The 16,386-nt window shown below is 41.1% G+C and overlaps 2 protein-coding genes across 2 annotated transcripts in view; one reads left to right on the forward strand and one right to left on the reverse strand.

Moving 5' to 3' along the window:
- The window catches only part of LOC105670879 (dual specificity tyrosine-phosphorylation-regulated kinase 2), a 47,071-nt gene extending 30,959 nt beyond the window's left edge, over nt 1-16,112 (forward strand). The window contains exon 2 of the mRNA XM_012364611.2: nt 2,233-16,112. Within this exon, the coding sequence (XP_012220034.2) occupies nt 2,233-3,813 (1,581 nt within the window). The 3' untranslated portion in view covers nt 3,814-16,112. The remainder of the gene's footprint in view (nt 1-2,232) is intronic.
- The window catches only part of LOC105670880 (microtubule-associated proteins 1A/1B light chain 3A-like), a 63,197-nt gene that overhangs the window by 35,022 nt on the left and 11,789 nt on the right, over nt 1-16,386 (reverse strand). The gene's annotated exons all lie outside the window — the stretch shown is intronic.

The following is a 16,386-nucleotide window of genomic DNA, read 5'->3' on the forward strand; positions in this document are numbered from 1 at the left end:
CCGCCGAAAGTATTCTACAAAAACTTTCGCGCAGCCGGTCGATCGCCTTTTAAAATCGATCAACCTAAACGCTTAGCCATGCTGACGCGCACCGTGGAAGCTGCTTACGTATTTGTCACGGGGTCAAATAAAACAGGGAAATTCGGGTACGCGATAAACAGAGCCATTTTTCAAATTCATTGCTCGGCCCTGCCAAAAACTGACTCATTCATCGATTCGAAGATATAATTAAGACTCGACCACCTACTTCCCCAATGCGCCGTAAATTATTGGAAGAAATTTATCGGCGGCGTTATTATGAAATAGAAAGCAATTAATTTTTTTTAAAAGGCAATTTCCTATAATATCTCTTCCTGCAGACATAACTTAGTCGAGTGTAGCGTCTATATCACTCCGAAGCGCGCACTGGAAAGCGGACTTTCTACTGATACAGAAAATATACGCTGCACACCGAATTATGCCTTCATGGTTATGGTTCTTGATTAATGGCGGATTATTTTCTCCTGCTCATCATTTCGCGCAATAACCACCGAGCAGGATATACGAGGACGTTCCAGATAATTCTTTCCTCCTTTCTTTTCGTCGCGGATTCTTCCCGTTTCACCTTAAGCCAGAAAATGTAATGGGAAACCTAATTAGGGAGATATCTAACATATTATGGACAGTTTCTATAATGAGCTGTGTGATAAATCGTGTTATTGTTAGAATTTCTATGTATTTCCGGTCGCAGTTACGAAAGAGAATTTATCTACATATGAAAATTGTTTCCTCCTATTACTTGCTAAAAGTTTTACGAATCCTAATTTCTTATTTGTTAAGCAAACGGAGCAAAAAGGAGAAAGAAACTTTTTATATATAGTTTTAATTCAGAAAGTTTTTTCTCGGTTTAGAGTTATATTTCTAACAACGTGCAAACGTATCCGTAGCAACGTCTGGCACATCGGTTTCTCGATTCACGAAGACAGTATTTTTAGGCGGAGATTTCACTGGAGGTCGCGTATTGGATATTGATCGTCGAGAATTATAGTTCATTGAAGTCGCGCACCTCGACCGAGTAGCCAAATCTAAAGCGAGCCGGCTGAATCCTGGACAATCTCCAACGCGCCATTTCTGTTCGCTACATTCGCGCGAAAGAGGCGATGTTACCCGAAATATTAAAGTAGGCCAGGAGGCATGGATTATCATTTGAATTGCAAATGTTCGTCGGTGCAATCTTTTTCATTATCTTTGTACATTTATTATTATCCCTTGGAAAAACGTATAAAGCGTAATAATTTCAGAAAAATGTGTCAACCAGTAATTTTAACATTAATTTTAGCAAACGAAAATATTATTAAACGAAAAATATGTTATAATTTAAATGTATTAATTAAATTGAAAATGAAGAGAAATATTTTACAGAATATAACCTATCGTGCGCATCGTGATGTTTGCAAATGTATTCCTTTTTAAGTACGCGATTATGCAGCGATGCATATTGTGATTGGAATGCATTACATTCAGTAAACAGAAGGTATAAAATTATCAGACCGTTATTTTGACACGTTTGCAGCCAGGTGCGTCGTAAACGATATACGAGTCTTACTTTACGCGGGCCACGTGCATCATTTACGACGAAACAGATATATTCGAACGCGTGTATCCGAGGTGTATCCCATTTCGTCGCTGCTCTACTGCCACTTGAGTGTAGAAATTATTAACGAACTCGAGCTTTTATACGACTTGATCGATTCTCACGAGTAAATATATCTCACTGTGCGCATATATTGCGACATGACGCATAATGTCATGTCGAATATAAAAAAAATCGATAGTGAAGATTCTATACCTTTCGATAATATTTTAGTTTGTGTTTTTCTATGAAATAAATAACGTTTACTTTCGGATTTTTAAAATCTGCTAAAACTAACGACATAACAAGTTTGATTTACAAAAGACGTTCTTCGATAAAGTGATTTAAAGTCCGTGACATTTGGTTTTATAAAATATTAGTCTGTATATAACGTTTGCTAAATAAATGATTCTTATATTGTAACTATATATATAATTTCTTTATCTCTCGATTAAAATTTCATTGGCTTCAGCTTGTTTTAAGATCGATTTTTTTTGTCAAACTGTGTATACGAGAAATGCAACCGAGTTCCTCGACTTACCTTCCTATTTCTTCCAATATATAATGATTTAATCAAATTAATAATTTACTAATTAACGAAACTATTTCGCATGTTTCAGGTGATAGATTTTGGCTCGAGCTGTTACGAGAACCAGCGGGTGTATACTTACATACAGAGTCGCTTCTATCGTGCACCGGAAGTGATACTGGGCGCAAGGTATGGCATGCCGATTGACATGTGGAGCCTCGGTTGCATCCTCGCGGAGCTGTTTACCGGTTTCCCGCTGCTGCCGGGCGAGGACGAGGCGGACCAACTGGCGTGCATTATCGAGATGTTGGGCATGCCGCCGCAGCGGCTGCTGCAGAACTCGAAGCGGTCGCGGCAGTTCATCAGCTCGAAGGGCTACCCGAAGTACTGCACCGCGACGGCGATGCCGGACGGCACGACAGTGCTAAGCGGGGGTCTGTCGAGACGAGGGAAGCTGCGCGGTCCGCCGGGCTCGCACGATCTCGAACGCGCCCTGAAGGGTTGCGACGACGTGCTGTTCCTGGACTTTATCAAACGGTGTCTCGTGTGGGAGCCAGAGTTTCGGATGACGCCGAACAAGGCGCTCAGGCATCCGTGGCTGCGCCGCCGGTTGCCCAGGCCGCCAGGCGACAAGAACGACACGCTACCGGCGGTGACGTCGGCGCAGCCCGCGACCACCGGCGGTTCCACACTGAGAACGTCCGCGTCCGGCAGCAGGAGTTCTAGCAAAACCAACAATCTACAGAGCGGCAACAACACCAACGACGATATCGCGAGCAAGGCGACGGGTCCACAGAGGGAAGTCCACAGAAATCGCTGCAGAGGGGAAATCGAGGAAATGGCGTCCACTTATGCGGGTTACGGCGGTTCGTACATAAGCGGGTCTCAGTTGCACGGCGGCACTTGGGGCACGGCGGGAGGATTGAACAGTGGCCACCAGTCGCTCAACTCCGTCGGCGGTGGTGGCGGTGGCGGCGGCGGCGGCGGCGGCGGCGGCGGCGGCGGCGGCAGAAGTTCCTCGAGCAAGACCAACAATTTGCAAAGCGGCAACAATACTACCGACAACATCTCCGCGAGTAAAACGACGAGTCAACAACGAGGCGGTTTCGAATACAACAATCGTTTGATGGAGGACATAGTGTCCACTTGCGCGAATTACTACGGCAGCAATTGGGTGGCGGCGGCGGGACTGAGCAGCAGCGGCCACCAGTCGCTCAACTCCATCAGCAGCCGAAGCTCCAGCAAGACCAACAGCCAGCTCCAGAGCGGTAACAACGCCTCGACCGGCGACATTCCCTCGAGCAAAGCGGAGCGGCAGAGCCAGCAGCAGAGAGAGCGCGCGAGCGAGCTACCGGTGACGATTTTTGATCGTTATTCGCTCGGCTCCTACGACTGCTTGTCCGAGTCTCAGCTGCACGGAAATCACCGGGCGAACCAGAGCAGCAGTCATCAGTCGCTCAATTCTGTCGATGGCGCGACCACCGTCGGCAAGTCGCAGCGCGGTCGTCAGCCGCACCCGCAACAGGCGCAGCAACAGCAGCAGCAACAGCACAACAACAACGGCGCGTCACATGACAATTACAGCTCTCACGGCTCCTCGGGCGGCTCCAGCCGGCTGGTGCTGTCGTTGCATCCGGCGGTTCAGGAGATCCTCGAGGACCTGAGACGATAGGCCGAGACGCGGGGCCGTCCTTTCTCCTCTCTCCGGCTCGCTCACCGTCGTTCGCGGCGCTGTTGCTGACGAGTCTTTAGTTTGGAATTGATCGCGCGGTTCACACGCAGAAAGGATACGTAAATACAAGGATGAGGATGATCCGGTTTCGATCACCCGACTCAAAAACTCGGCTGTGGCTTATTGCCTGCTTTTCGGGCGACGTCTGACCCGCGTCGTTTCGACTTGTCGTTTAGGGAGGTTTTACTTAAGGTCGAGAGAAAGGGTGGCCGTCTCTCATCATAGATCTCGGATTCACCGCTGTGATTCACGCGTTGCGTTTCTACAGTCGAGGCTAGTTCTAAATGGGTCGTGAAATAAAATTATAATCCGTCGAAGAGAACTAAATTTCTTCTTCACGAGGCGCGTAGAAAAAAAAGTTTTTCCAAAATTTTTGGAAAACACTTCTTTCGAAAAATCGCGCTGAATGTTATTCGTCAAGTTGCTCGAGTTCGAAATACCAATTCCGACGAACGCGAAAATCCTACTTGCGGAAGTAGCAATAATTTAAAAAAATGACTCGTTGCCGGCATTATAATTGTTTCACGCCTCGCGGATTTTAAGTCGGTATTTTGAATACCTTCAACCTCGACGACACGTTGCTTCGCGTTGCTCTCTGGTCCGCTCGTTACGGGATTTATTCCTGCTGCCATTGCTTTCGCCGTGAAAATATGCGATCGAATTTCCGCTACGACAATATTTTAAGGACTCTAATAACGGATCGGAAATTCTCGTGCATGAAATACGAAGCGATTCAATGTGTGATTGTTTTAAAACAATGTGAACAAATTGTTCTTTACGAGAGAAAGAGATATTCAGAACGCACTCATTCATGCTCGTTTGCTTGACTGTATTTTGCAACACCGTTTGTCCGAACAAAACGCAAAGCCGAGTTTGCCAAGTGACATTTCAAATCGGTATAACAAATCGATTCATCGACTAAGCGGATAGAGACATGTAGATATTACTATCAAATTTATTACAATGCGAAATGTACGAAATCATTCGTTTCTTGTTCATTCCTATCGTCATATTTTCTCGGCATGCCGGCACATCGACTACCTCGAAATAAGACGACAACCGAATCGATCGCTGGTACTCAGCTGATTTAGGACGGAATCGTCGATTGGCTGCGAATTTACATAAGTCCCGATTCGCGAATTATGGATTAATGCGCAATTGTCGTCGATTATTTCTCATAGCCGCGGTGCACGGTAGCGGTCTTGGAGGTCATTGTGCCAAGGGAAGCCAGGGAACCTCGACGGTTCGATACGACGTACGCGACATGATGCTTTAGATGTATTGACGCAGCGTCGCGACGCCGTCGGCGACGACAGCGCAGGGTATAGCGATTCTCGTTCGCGAGAGGCGCAATCTAATAAAGAGGGAGCATATGCTCGACTGAATAGCGTAATTTGGTCTGTAAGATTGAGATCCCGAAAGACGTGAAAAAGTACACTGATTGTTCGTAATCAGCTGTTTTTTCGCGGATTAGAAAGATGCAGTTCAATTCGAACGTAAAATATATGCATCATCTTTTCATATCATCGACACGTCGCCGGGCTTGATTAATCAGACTGTATTGCACAAGGAATATTATATAAATGTAAAAGAATACGATAATTTTTAATTTTTGTGAATCTTTTTTTATAAATTGTATGTATTTAAGATTCAAAATTTTAGGCAATTTGATTACACGTGCAATTATTTACTGTAATTGGAATTGTAGGAAGTTGACCGAGAGATTTCCTGGGTTTCATGCTCTTGACAATACTTTTAATTATGACAGTTAATTACGCGCGTCCACACAATTGGCTCTTTTCTTACCATTGTAATTGAAAGTCCGCGATTCTATTTCTCCGTGATCCGAAGACAACCAAGGGGCTTTCCTACATTGTTCATTACGGAGGTCCACGAGTACAAACGGCGAACGAATATTCCGCTTGTCGCGAGGCGCCAATGATGAATTATAAACACTCGTTACGGTTCTAACGTTTTTCGAAGTTCAGTCAGTTCTGAAGCAGGAAGCTTAATCAAAAGCGAGCACTCGCCGCGAGAATTTTCGTCGGGGGAAACGCCGAGGAAATATGTCGTACCTACACGGCTACGTTTATACTTCACTTGCGACGTTTATACGCGCAATTTACGAGACGAGAAGAATCGCGCTTGGTTTGTTAACTTCGCACTTCTCGTCCTCTCTCGGGCTAACTGGGTTAATTTCCCCCCCTGCATTCTCCTCCCGGCGCTTATTACTCCCGCGAGTGCGGACTGCTGCGTATATTTAATCGGCGCGACGGCTCGTTCGGATGCGACTTATTTCCCTTCGTTATTATCACACGCGAGACGTGAAAATTGCATTTTTCGCGCACCGACCCGTCTATCTCGTTCTTTTCTTCAGCGGACACGTTCGGTAGGGTTTCACAGCGCGAAATCCGGTTTAAAGGACGTCCGACAAAGAGCTGTATCCGAAAATAAAAGGGATTTCTCGTTCTCACGCGGGGTGAATGACACGGGGATCCTGCGACCACTTTAGTTCCGCGCTATTATCGGTACCTCATAGATCCGCTCATAAATAGACAGCTTTGTATATAGTATATATTATATGCATATATATATATACTACAATATATAAATAATAATACAATATATATATTATAGTATATATACTATAATATATAATGTAGTTATATGCTATATACTATAATATTTATTGTATATAGTTGTGTGATATATAATACATATGATATGTAATATATATGATATGCAATATACCATAAAATCTACATGTACATGTAGTCTACATATTTACATGTACATAATAAAATTGAAAAGTTACTTTTACAATCTTCTAAAGCAAAAAATGTGATGATATTTACATAACTTTGAAGTAAAAAATATCCGAATACTCAGCATATGAATTTATGCATGAATAATAATTAAAATTACAAGTAGAAAATTTTTCAATTAGTCGCATTTGCATAAGGAAGTAAACCTAAATGTATTTTTAATGTTTTTTTTTTTTCCAGAAATCTAAGCAGCGGTTTCTAAATTTTTTTTGTTTATTTAGACGAAGAACAAAATACAACTCGGTTCTATGTGACATTGATAATTGATTGCTTTTATGTAATTTCATGCAAGTATAAATATACTAATGATAATGCAAAACTAACATGCCTCAATTTTTCAATAACATCTTCATCGCATAGTGACGCACTTTAAACACCATTTCCCATCTTACCATTGTTATTGATTTTCCCGAGTTATTTCAAGCGCTACTTTGTGGCAAACTATTTAATCGCCAAGCAATCAGAGTAGCTTTCAGAACACAATAGCGTGCGGTCTGCGAACAATGCAACCGCGCGCTTGGCGATGACTCCGGTGATGCGAAATCGCTAAATTTAGTCGAGCAAAATGTGCGCGGCGGGAAGTCGTAAGAACCGAGCGTGGATGAGTGACGAGACGGCGACGAAGGAGAAGCGCGAAGGGAAACACGAAAAGAAAGGTTGAAAGCGGCGAAAGGGGCACCGGCAATGACAGCAGCGAACAGCGGCGAAGTCGATTAAGCTCGGAAGAAAAAAAAGGGCGAATCGGCGGCGGTTAAAAATCGTGATACCGAACGGCATGTGTCTTTGTGATATGGAGCTTAGACGTACTGGGATTTATACTCTAACGAATGTAGATAAATATATAAATATATATATATATATATATATATTATACATGTGTGTAAAAAGTACGTGTTACGTTACATCGAGGAGTACCGATAAATGAGTTTGTGAAGTGCGATGTGGCTTAATCTCGTCGTAGATAGGAGTGTTCGCGAAAATATCGATGCCCTTTGCTCTTTCGCTCCGTCGGCGTATAAAGAGCGGGTATGCCGATGCCGTACTTTCTTCAAATATTCTTATAAATAATCAGAATATCGGCACGATTGAGCCTCGTATATTTCACGATCGATACCTGTCCTCTTTTCGACGACCGAGCGAGCAAAAATACCGGGCATCGATGCTGCTTTTGAGTACAGCAGGTCTAGCGATGGTAAACACGAGACGATCCTCGCGACGTGAACGTGAATTTCGAGTTTACGTCTCTGTTCTGTTGATCCCTTCATCCCCGGGAATTAATTCAAAACGTGAGGGACTTATATCCGAATATATTTTGTACGCGTATGCAATATGCAGGAATGATAATGTAGACTTTTTTCATTTCTCAGCAATATTATCTTGTAAGTCCTCAATTCGTCCACGATAAAGTGATTATGTCGGACACCGAGAGAATCGTATCGGCGAAGTAATTTCATTGGAAAACACAATGGCTATATGTTGCCTTTAATGATTTTATAATCGGCGCTCCACCAGATCCCGGAAAAGTAACCACAATCCGTCGCAACTCCGCCAAGTCCCGGAAACCGATCAAAAGAAAGGAAAGAAAAAAAAAAAAAAAAGAAATGTACTGACCGGTCTCAGCGGTATAACACGTATCTTAGCGCAATACTTAGGCCGATGATTTGCCGCGCTGAGACCGATCGTCGCTACCACTGCCGATAGCTTTGTTAGATAGGCGCCACGCTTTCTTTACAAGCTGGCTCATTTGCGCGAACCTAGTCTCCGTTTATCCGCGTTTCTTGCGAATTAACACGTGGAGTGCCGGCGACAATTCGCTAATTTTCCATGCAAATACACCACCATTGTGCATTAAATAAGATTGCACTCCAGTAATGTGGAGGCGCTTAAGCATGCTGTATATATACATATATAGACACGTGATACATTGCTATATTAATTTAATGGTAATTAAATGCTGCAAATACGTAAATACCTTCGCATTAATTAGGGACATATTTTTGCGAAAGAATTTCTAAACTGTTGTGCATTACAACGCTGCTCGCGTGATGAAGGAAATAAAAAAAAAAGAACGAAAATCTCGAGCGCTAACTGAAGATAATAAATGATCATTCGGTCCAGAATGAATGGAAAGCTCTGACTCGTAAAAATTCTATGCAATACCGACGTCATAATACACAATCAATCTTTCTAATATTTCATTTTTAACAAATTATAATTAATTGCAATGTCGAAATTTGTATGCTCATTGCTTTCCAATAGATAGCGGATCTTTTCTCCGTTTTATTTTTGTTCGGTATAAATTGTGTTCTGGCCTCGCGAGATAGCCGTGTTGCGTTTAACTTTCAATCACGATGCAATCAAACATTTTTTCAGTGCGTTGGAAAATTACGATATACATTGATCGAGTAAATTACTACATTGTGAGGTTGCGTTTCTCGACTGGGACATTATTGCCTCCATAATGTAAATCCTGTCCTACCGAAATTGAATCAATAACATCCAAACAGTTACAATGTGGCACTCGACGTGTTAACTAATCACCATTCACGATCCAATTGTCACCGACTTAATTTATCTCCCGACTGCTTCACTGCATGTGAGATTCACGTTTACGTTCGATTGTCACTGCAACATTGCGGCGCAAAGCTATTCGCGTGTCGCCGACTGATCTCGAGAGAAGATCGCGCAAAAGCCAATACAGAATCGTTCTTTAGGAGGCAATAATCGGCCTTTTCTCTTTTTCTCGTCTTTCCGCTCTTTGGATTTAACGACGCTTTTTCTCGCCGTTCATGCAACGCGTCCTGACGTCAATGAGATATAAGCGATAGCTCTAGGCTTCTAATGAGCACGATGCAAGCGCGGACGATTTCAAGGTTGAGATTGCGACTCGAGGTAAACGAGGATATATACCGATTGTCCGGAAACCGCGTTTTCGAAGAACCCGTAAAAAACGCATGGATCATTCTCATTGCACATGAAATTCACGGTAAATTTATTCTTTTTAATCCTATTTCAAGTACTTTTAACTTATAAATATTTATTAATAAATAAAATTTATTTTTCAAGTATGTTTAACTTATAAATAAATATTTATTTTTCAAGTACTCTTAACTCTTATAAATAAAATTTATAAATAATTTATAAATAAATAAATACTTATTCATAATTTAATTAATTTATAATAATTTTATCTATCAAAATTTATAAAACAAATCTTTAGACTGTACTAGTTTGATCAATTTCTCCTACAATTTGAAATCTAGTTCTAGAAATCAAGTTATTTGGTTTCTAAGTTTTTGGTTTCAGTAATACATTGCAATTATGATTGATTAAGTTGCCTGATATTACACGCAAGCATGATCCACAGCGTCGTTTAAATTATTAATTTCGCCTTTGAATATTTAACGGAACGTGAATCATACACATAAAACAGTCGGTGGAATTTCAGCACACGGAATTTTAAGGTTCTCGGCGAGACTCACGCGATTCGGGAAATCATCGACGATATCGCCGATTGAAGACAACTTTGGCTCGAGTAAATGCGAAAATAAACTTTTAATCACAGGCATAAACAGGGTGTGAAATATGTTTAGCGAGAAAATCGGCACCGAGACAACGCGAAGCGAGCGAGAAACGAGCGAGCGATTGTACGTATGAGAGATTAGGGAGAAATCAGTTCCAAATTGGTGAAAGAATCCAATCTGGGGCATTGTGTATATTATGCTCTTATATCAATTTATGTGCGATTACCCCATTAATTATCCTGCGAGAACGAGAATGCAAGACGTTCAGAGTGATATAAGCGCAGAAGAATCGGTGAAAGAGAACGCGTGATAACGATAACTCGAGAGAACGAGAGGGTGGGAGAGAGAGAAAGAGAGGGAGAGAAAGAGCGACCGCGGGGTAAAAAAAAAAATCGACGAGAGACTGTATCACGTTTTTAACGTATAACAATGTATATGTACTATAATTGCGTATAAGCGTTTGTATGATAGTTAAGAATTTTCGTAACAATTAACCGTTAGGGACGCGCGATTTAGCATTACATCGTGTACATGTGCGTACATACTGTGGCGGACAGGTGCCTCGGAAGTTCGTTGAGCGCGACCCTCTCGCTTCGCGACCCGTCCTCCCTCCCTCCCGCCCTTCCCCCGCGTGCATTCCCTAATCATGTCATCGCGTCACTTTGCCAGTGTGCATTTTCGAAGAAGCGAGAGGGCCAGATTGCGTATGGCGTCGCGTGAAAATCTCGTACTCGTGAGATCTCCCTGCTCTCGTATTCCAAAGCCGAGTTCCAAAAGCTCGTGCTTCATGAACTTTCTCTACGTGAACGCTCTACAACGCGGAACTACAAAGTTTAAAGTTGCGGATGTGCATTTTATCGGTATGAAAAAGATGTTTGTCTACGCGTCTCAATCGCCGGAAGTGCATTTTTCAGCCATTTAAAAATTTAATTCCTAAATTGAGAGATAGAAAAATTTTTTCCATCACGTGGCTAAGAATGCTTATCTCTTTTGTTGTTTTTATACGCTTATCAGTTCTTCTTCTATATGTTTCAATTCAAATTTCCAATTATTCGGTATTCTTGTAATATTAAAGACGATCTGTAGTAATAAAGTGCGAGTTGCGTGTATAATATTACGAGATATAATGTATAATTTACATTCACTTACGCTAAATTGTCGAGCTCAGTGTTGCGTTTAGCGTCGCACCTAATGGACTTCGCTACGCGGGCTCACTTACGACTTCGAAGAACCGACGTATTATTCTATAATGCGACCGGTTATTCTGTAATAACCAATAACGATCTGATGGATGCCATCTGCAGCTGGGTTATTCCGGGGAAATTGCGTGGAAAATTGCTTTCGCGGAGCGGCGGACGGTCGCGCGAGTCGCCCGATCGATCGGCGATTAGCGATGATCGCGGGTCGTTAACCGGTTAGTCGCACATTCAACGGAATTTTCGGACCGAGAATTTTCACGCCGGCGTGCATACGCTCGACAGACTTAGGATCGACGAGCGCATTTGATGCATTTTTTTTCTCACACGCGAGTCGATCGCACACGGTGACTAGTCGTAAAGAAATTGAACAAACGAACGTTCGTCAAACATTGATGTCCACATTATTTGTACATCCGCGAAGCACGTGCGCAGCGTGCAACGAACGACGCAGATAAGAGGTACTTTTAGAACAGGCCACTGTATTAAGTCATATAAGTAAGCGGGAATTTAGAATCGGTTTCGCTCACGAATGTGTCGGTTAACTGCGGCCTCGGTTTGATCGATTCTCTGTCTCTCGAATCGTCACATCAATTACCGTAAAAAGGGGTCACCTTTTTTAGAAACGTTAACAATTATTTATTACATACGTTTAGATAATTAAAAATTAAATTAAGTTTTTGTGAAAGAACAAGTTGATTAAAATTAATTGCCAAATAAGACATTTTTGCTAAGCAAAAAGTCAGCAATGGTGACACCCTCTGTGCACACAGAGAAAGAGAATCAGATTAATCACAGTTAGCGTTAACTGATGAAACCGGCTCTTAGACAATGTAATGATCATATAGCTGATAAGAAAAAAAGAGAATAAAAGAGCGGAGAACGAAAGTCGGGTTAGCTAGTAGATTAAAATCGCTGATTTTTAGCGACCAGGACAACGTGTTTCCCGCTGTATATTTATTTCCTCATGCGCGACCCTCATCGCCGAAGGGAACGACCAATCGATCGCACATCGTATAGCCTCGTTTATGCAATTGATTTTTGTCTTGTCCGCGATATGATAATTTTACTATGATTTATAATAGAATTCAATTTTAAACGCAATTTTGTGTAATTTATATCTAATATTAATCCAGTGCACAAAATTAAGTTTGCGCTCGTTTTAAATACGGTCATATTTAAAGTGGGTCTTATACAAATTATTTGCTTCATACTTTTGCCTCAAATTCGATAATTATTGTATCGCGATACATAAGAAAAATCGCACGCATAAAAGGGGCTTAAGGTCCGGCTGCACCGACGAATCGGAAGACTGCTCAACCATATGAAAATCTATTGGCAATTGAAATTTATTGGCAACGATTAAATTCTTTAACAAACTTTGAAAGTAAATTCAGTAATTTTGAAGAAAGAAGTTTAAACATCTTCTTTCGAGTTTTATTAGCGATACCCGTTTTTGTGATTCTTTTTGTTCGTTCGATACTGAAACTTTCAGATGGATGAGCGGTCTAACTCTGGTTGGCGATCGACTGTCCTTTTGTAGGTTGTAGCTATAAAACAATGCAGTTTAAGAAAGAAAATTGAGTTAACCAGGGTAGAAATTAACCGACGGCGGTGCAGCCGGTCCTGCAGTGATTTTCTTTTCTTTTATTTCGCATCCAACGAAGCATTCATGATCGTTGTTCCTTGGTCACTGTGTATCTTATTGGTGACTGACATGCCTCAAGTTTTTACCGTAACCAAAATGGGTTTTGCGTTGGACCCCGTTTCCTAGCTCTCGAAATGTATTATAGATTACGTATGTACGTGCCTGCGAGAATAAACTTGGTGACATGCACACAGACACAATCACATACACACAAGCACGACACAATTTCACGTTCGTTTACGGATCCGTAGCTCTTAAACGCTCGCATCATACCTTTTTACCGTTGAAATACGTCGCGAAACAGGTTCATGGCGTAATTACTGAAATAATGTCACCGTATCGCTTTGTTCCTAGCATAATTCTATGCATAATCGAAGCGCATAATCCAAGTAATACAGAGCTTTATATTCCGGAAAGCTGAACGGAGTGCGTATTAATTATTCTCATTGCGGCGAATATTGTGATAGCTACGTAGTTGCGAATCGTCGTCGCACAGCGACAGCAAAATGTGATCCGAGATTTATATTTTTAATCCATAAGTCGTAACATGAGAAACCACAAATCATCATTTTAACGTCCTGCGTTATCTCTAATGTATCGATTACTTGCTAACTGCGGTTTGGAACAAACGACTGCGTTGGAAGATCATTTTTCACATATCATATAAAATTGCTAGATTATTATATATTTAAAATTATCTTTAAATTTAGAAGATCTAAAGAGATCATTTTTTAATTTAACTTCAAATGTAGACGGAAATTTGAATTATTTTTCGCATCCGAAAATTCTCGAATTATTCGCGAAAAATATCGTTTTACGAATATGGGATTAATTTGCTTTTTTGATCCTATGAAAAATTGGATATCATACCTTCCACGTGGAGATGTTACGTACTTTTGTCCGCGATATGCTCGACGAATCACGCTTTTGTTCGCGCATTCCCGCATCTCGAATGACTGAATGGTATCGATGCGATGTTACCTCTAACCCTCGTTGTTTCATGGTATCCCGTTGTACAAAAATTGCAAAACCGATCTCCGATAAAGTGCACAGTGCATGAAAAAGTTAATACGCGCGTTCGAATCCCGTCAGGATTATAATTCCAAATAGTTTCAGGATAATCCGAATTACGCGAACTATGCCTGCCTTGTTTGTTCCTAGCTAGCTATTTTCGATAAGCCGACCGTGAACTTTTAATCTGGAAAATTTTGCAATGAAACATTATTTAGCGTTTTTTAGTATTATAAAAGTATGGCGAACCGTATTTCTTGACTGACAAAAACAAATTAATTGTCCACATGCGAATGCAATCCTGACTGTCGTATAGTGACAATTTCTGCAAGTGTATGTAAGCTTCCTTGCGAAAAAATTGCGAAAGCATGTTGCCCATTATGTTGCGTGGATTCGAAGGTCCGCGCACACACACACACGCATACATAGAGTGTGTCTCATGCACAGGTACGAGCGTCGCACTTACATGCACTTGGTCATTATTCGTTCGCACGCACGTCTTTTCCGCGCACCTTTCGTGCCCTTGATGCCATCCGGAGTAAGGGCGTTCGTTTAATTTACGATAATGTCTTCAGTTATCGTTTTACTTAGTCGACTGTAAGACTTTTCCTATATTTTAAGTTGCTAATGTACAAGCATTTGTTCATGCCACTGCGAAACGTCTAACGAAAAAAAAAATTGGCTTAAAGCCAATTATTTAATCCTAGCATTAATCAGAAGGAAAAGTGTACTTCGCACTCTCGTTATTAATATCAGGATTTTTATTGCTGTGGAATAAAAAAAATTTTTTAACGAGATAATATACTTCGATAATCTCTTTGACTTAACGATCTTTTTATAAATTTTTAGTGATTGAAACTTTTATTTTAATACCGCCTAATGGAGTTTGTAAATAGCTACAAAATTTTCTTTACTGTTCGCATGTGTCAGAAACATGATATAGTATGTTGCTAGAATAAAATAATAATTTAATTTTCTTCGCACTTTTTTAAGGCATTTATTTTTGCGATCGAACGAAACATTTTTTGGTCGCGTTTGATTTTACTGCCGCTTGCATTTATGTATTACGCGTTTCTTATTTTGTATTTTGTTACGTATGAATTTACGTTTTTGTTGGTAATATCGTTTTGTACTGTATGTGACGTTTCACATCTATGTGATATTTTTTTTCCTCGTTTATTATAGATAAATATAAAATTTGAAGGATTTAATTCTAGAATAGAAAAAGAATATATTCATATATTCATATTTAAAGTAACGCTTGTAAATTATGAACTGCTCGCATTTTTACACAAATTCTAGAATTTTACATTTACTCATCTCTCGTTCGAATTTTCCACGGATGTTTCGCAGCGGCTAATCTCGTCTCACCGACCGGGAATGTACACCGTCACATACACGTAGCACACACAACACATACACACACACACAACACATACACACACGCACATACACACACCTGTCTGCTCCGATTTATGTAAGTTTATGCTAAGTTCTTAGGGTATTAACGTGGCTTCTCATTTTATTTAAGCGACAATGCAAAGTTTGATCTCTTACTCGTACATACATCACTATAAATATATAAATACTTATAAATATATACATACATGGATAATCCGCATAATTACGATTACGCGAGGAATCATGCTCGTCGCGTCCCTTCCTAACCGCCCCTCCATCCTCTCATCCTCTACCCTCTTCGCGATTAGCGAATTCTTTCAATGAACGAAGGGACAAGGCACGTTGCTGTGCGTTCCTCCTCACGTGGAAACACCGCAGGTTATACATATATAAATATATATAAGAGAAGAGAAGAATATTACGAATACGATTCGACCGCGTTCGGCCCACGTGTAAAAAAAAAATACGCTATCGTTTCACCATTTGTCCTCCCCTCATCCCGCCCTCCGACCGCAAACCATACAATTGTAAACGCGTTCTCGCCGCGAATCACGAAAGCGCGAATATGATTTTTTAAAGAAATGCTCCGACTTGATTAAGAAACGAAATAAACGCTGCTTATGACAGTTTAAAACGGCTTTATTGTATTTCATCACCTATGACTCCCCCCCCCCCCCCCGACTTTTAGTTTTCCAAATGGAGTCAAGAGTGGTTTGGCCTCAAAAATAAAGTGGCGCGGGGATTTCTGCCGAAACTGGGAGAGATTGCTCTCTAAAAGGGTCAAAAAGATAGAACTGACCTATTTCCATAGTAGAAAGTACGATTGAAGGTTTTGCATGTACGCAAGAATGACATAAATGTATAATTTGTAAAATTCATTCGTTCTGAATATGCGCTCGTATTTAAAG

Source organism: Linepithema humile, chromosome 4, assembly GCF_040581485.1.
Source record: "Linepithema humile isolate Giens D197 chromosome 4, Lhum_UNIL_v1.0, whole genome shotgun sequence".
NCBI lineage: Eukaryota > Metazoa > Arthropoda > Insecta > Hymenoptera > Formicidae > Linepithema > Linepithema humile.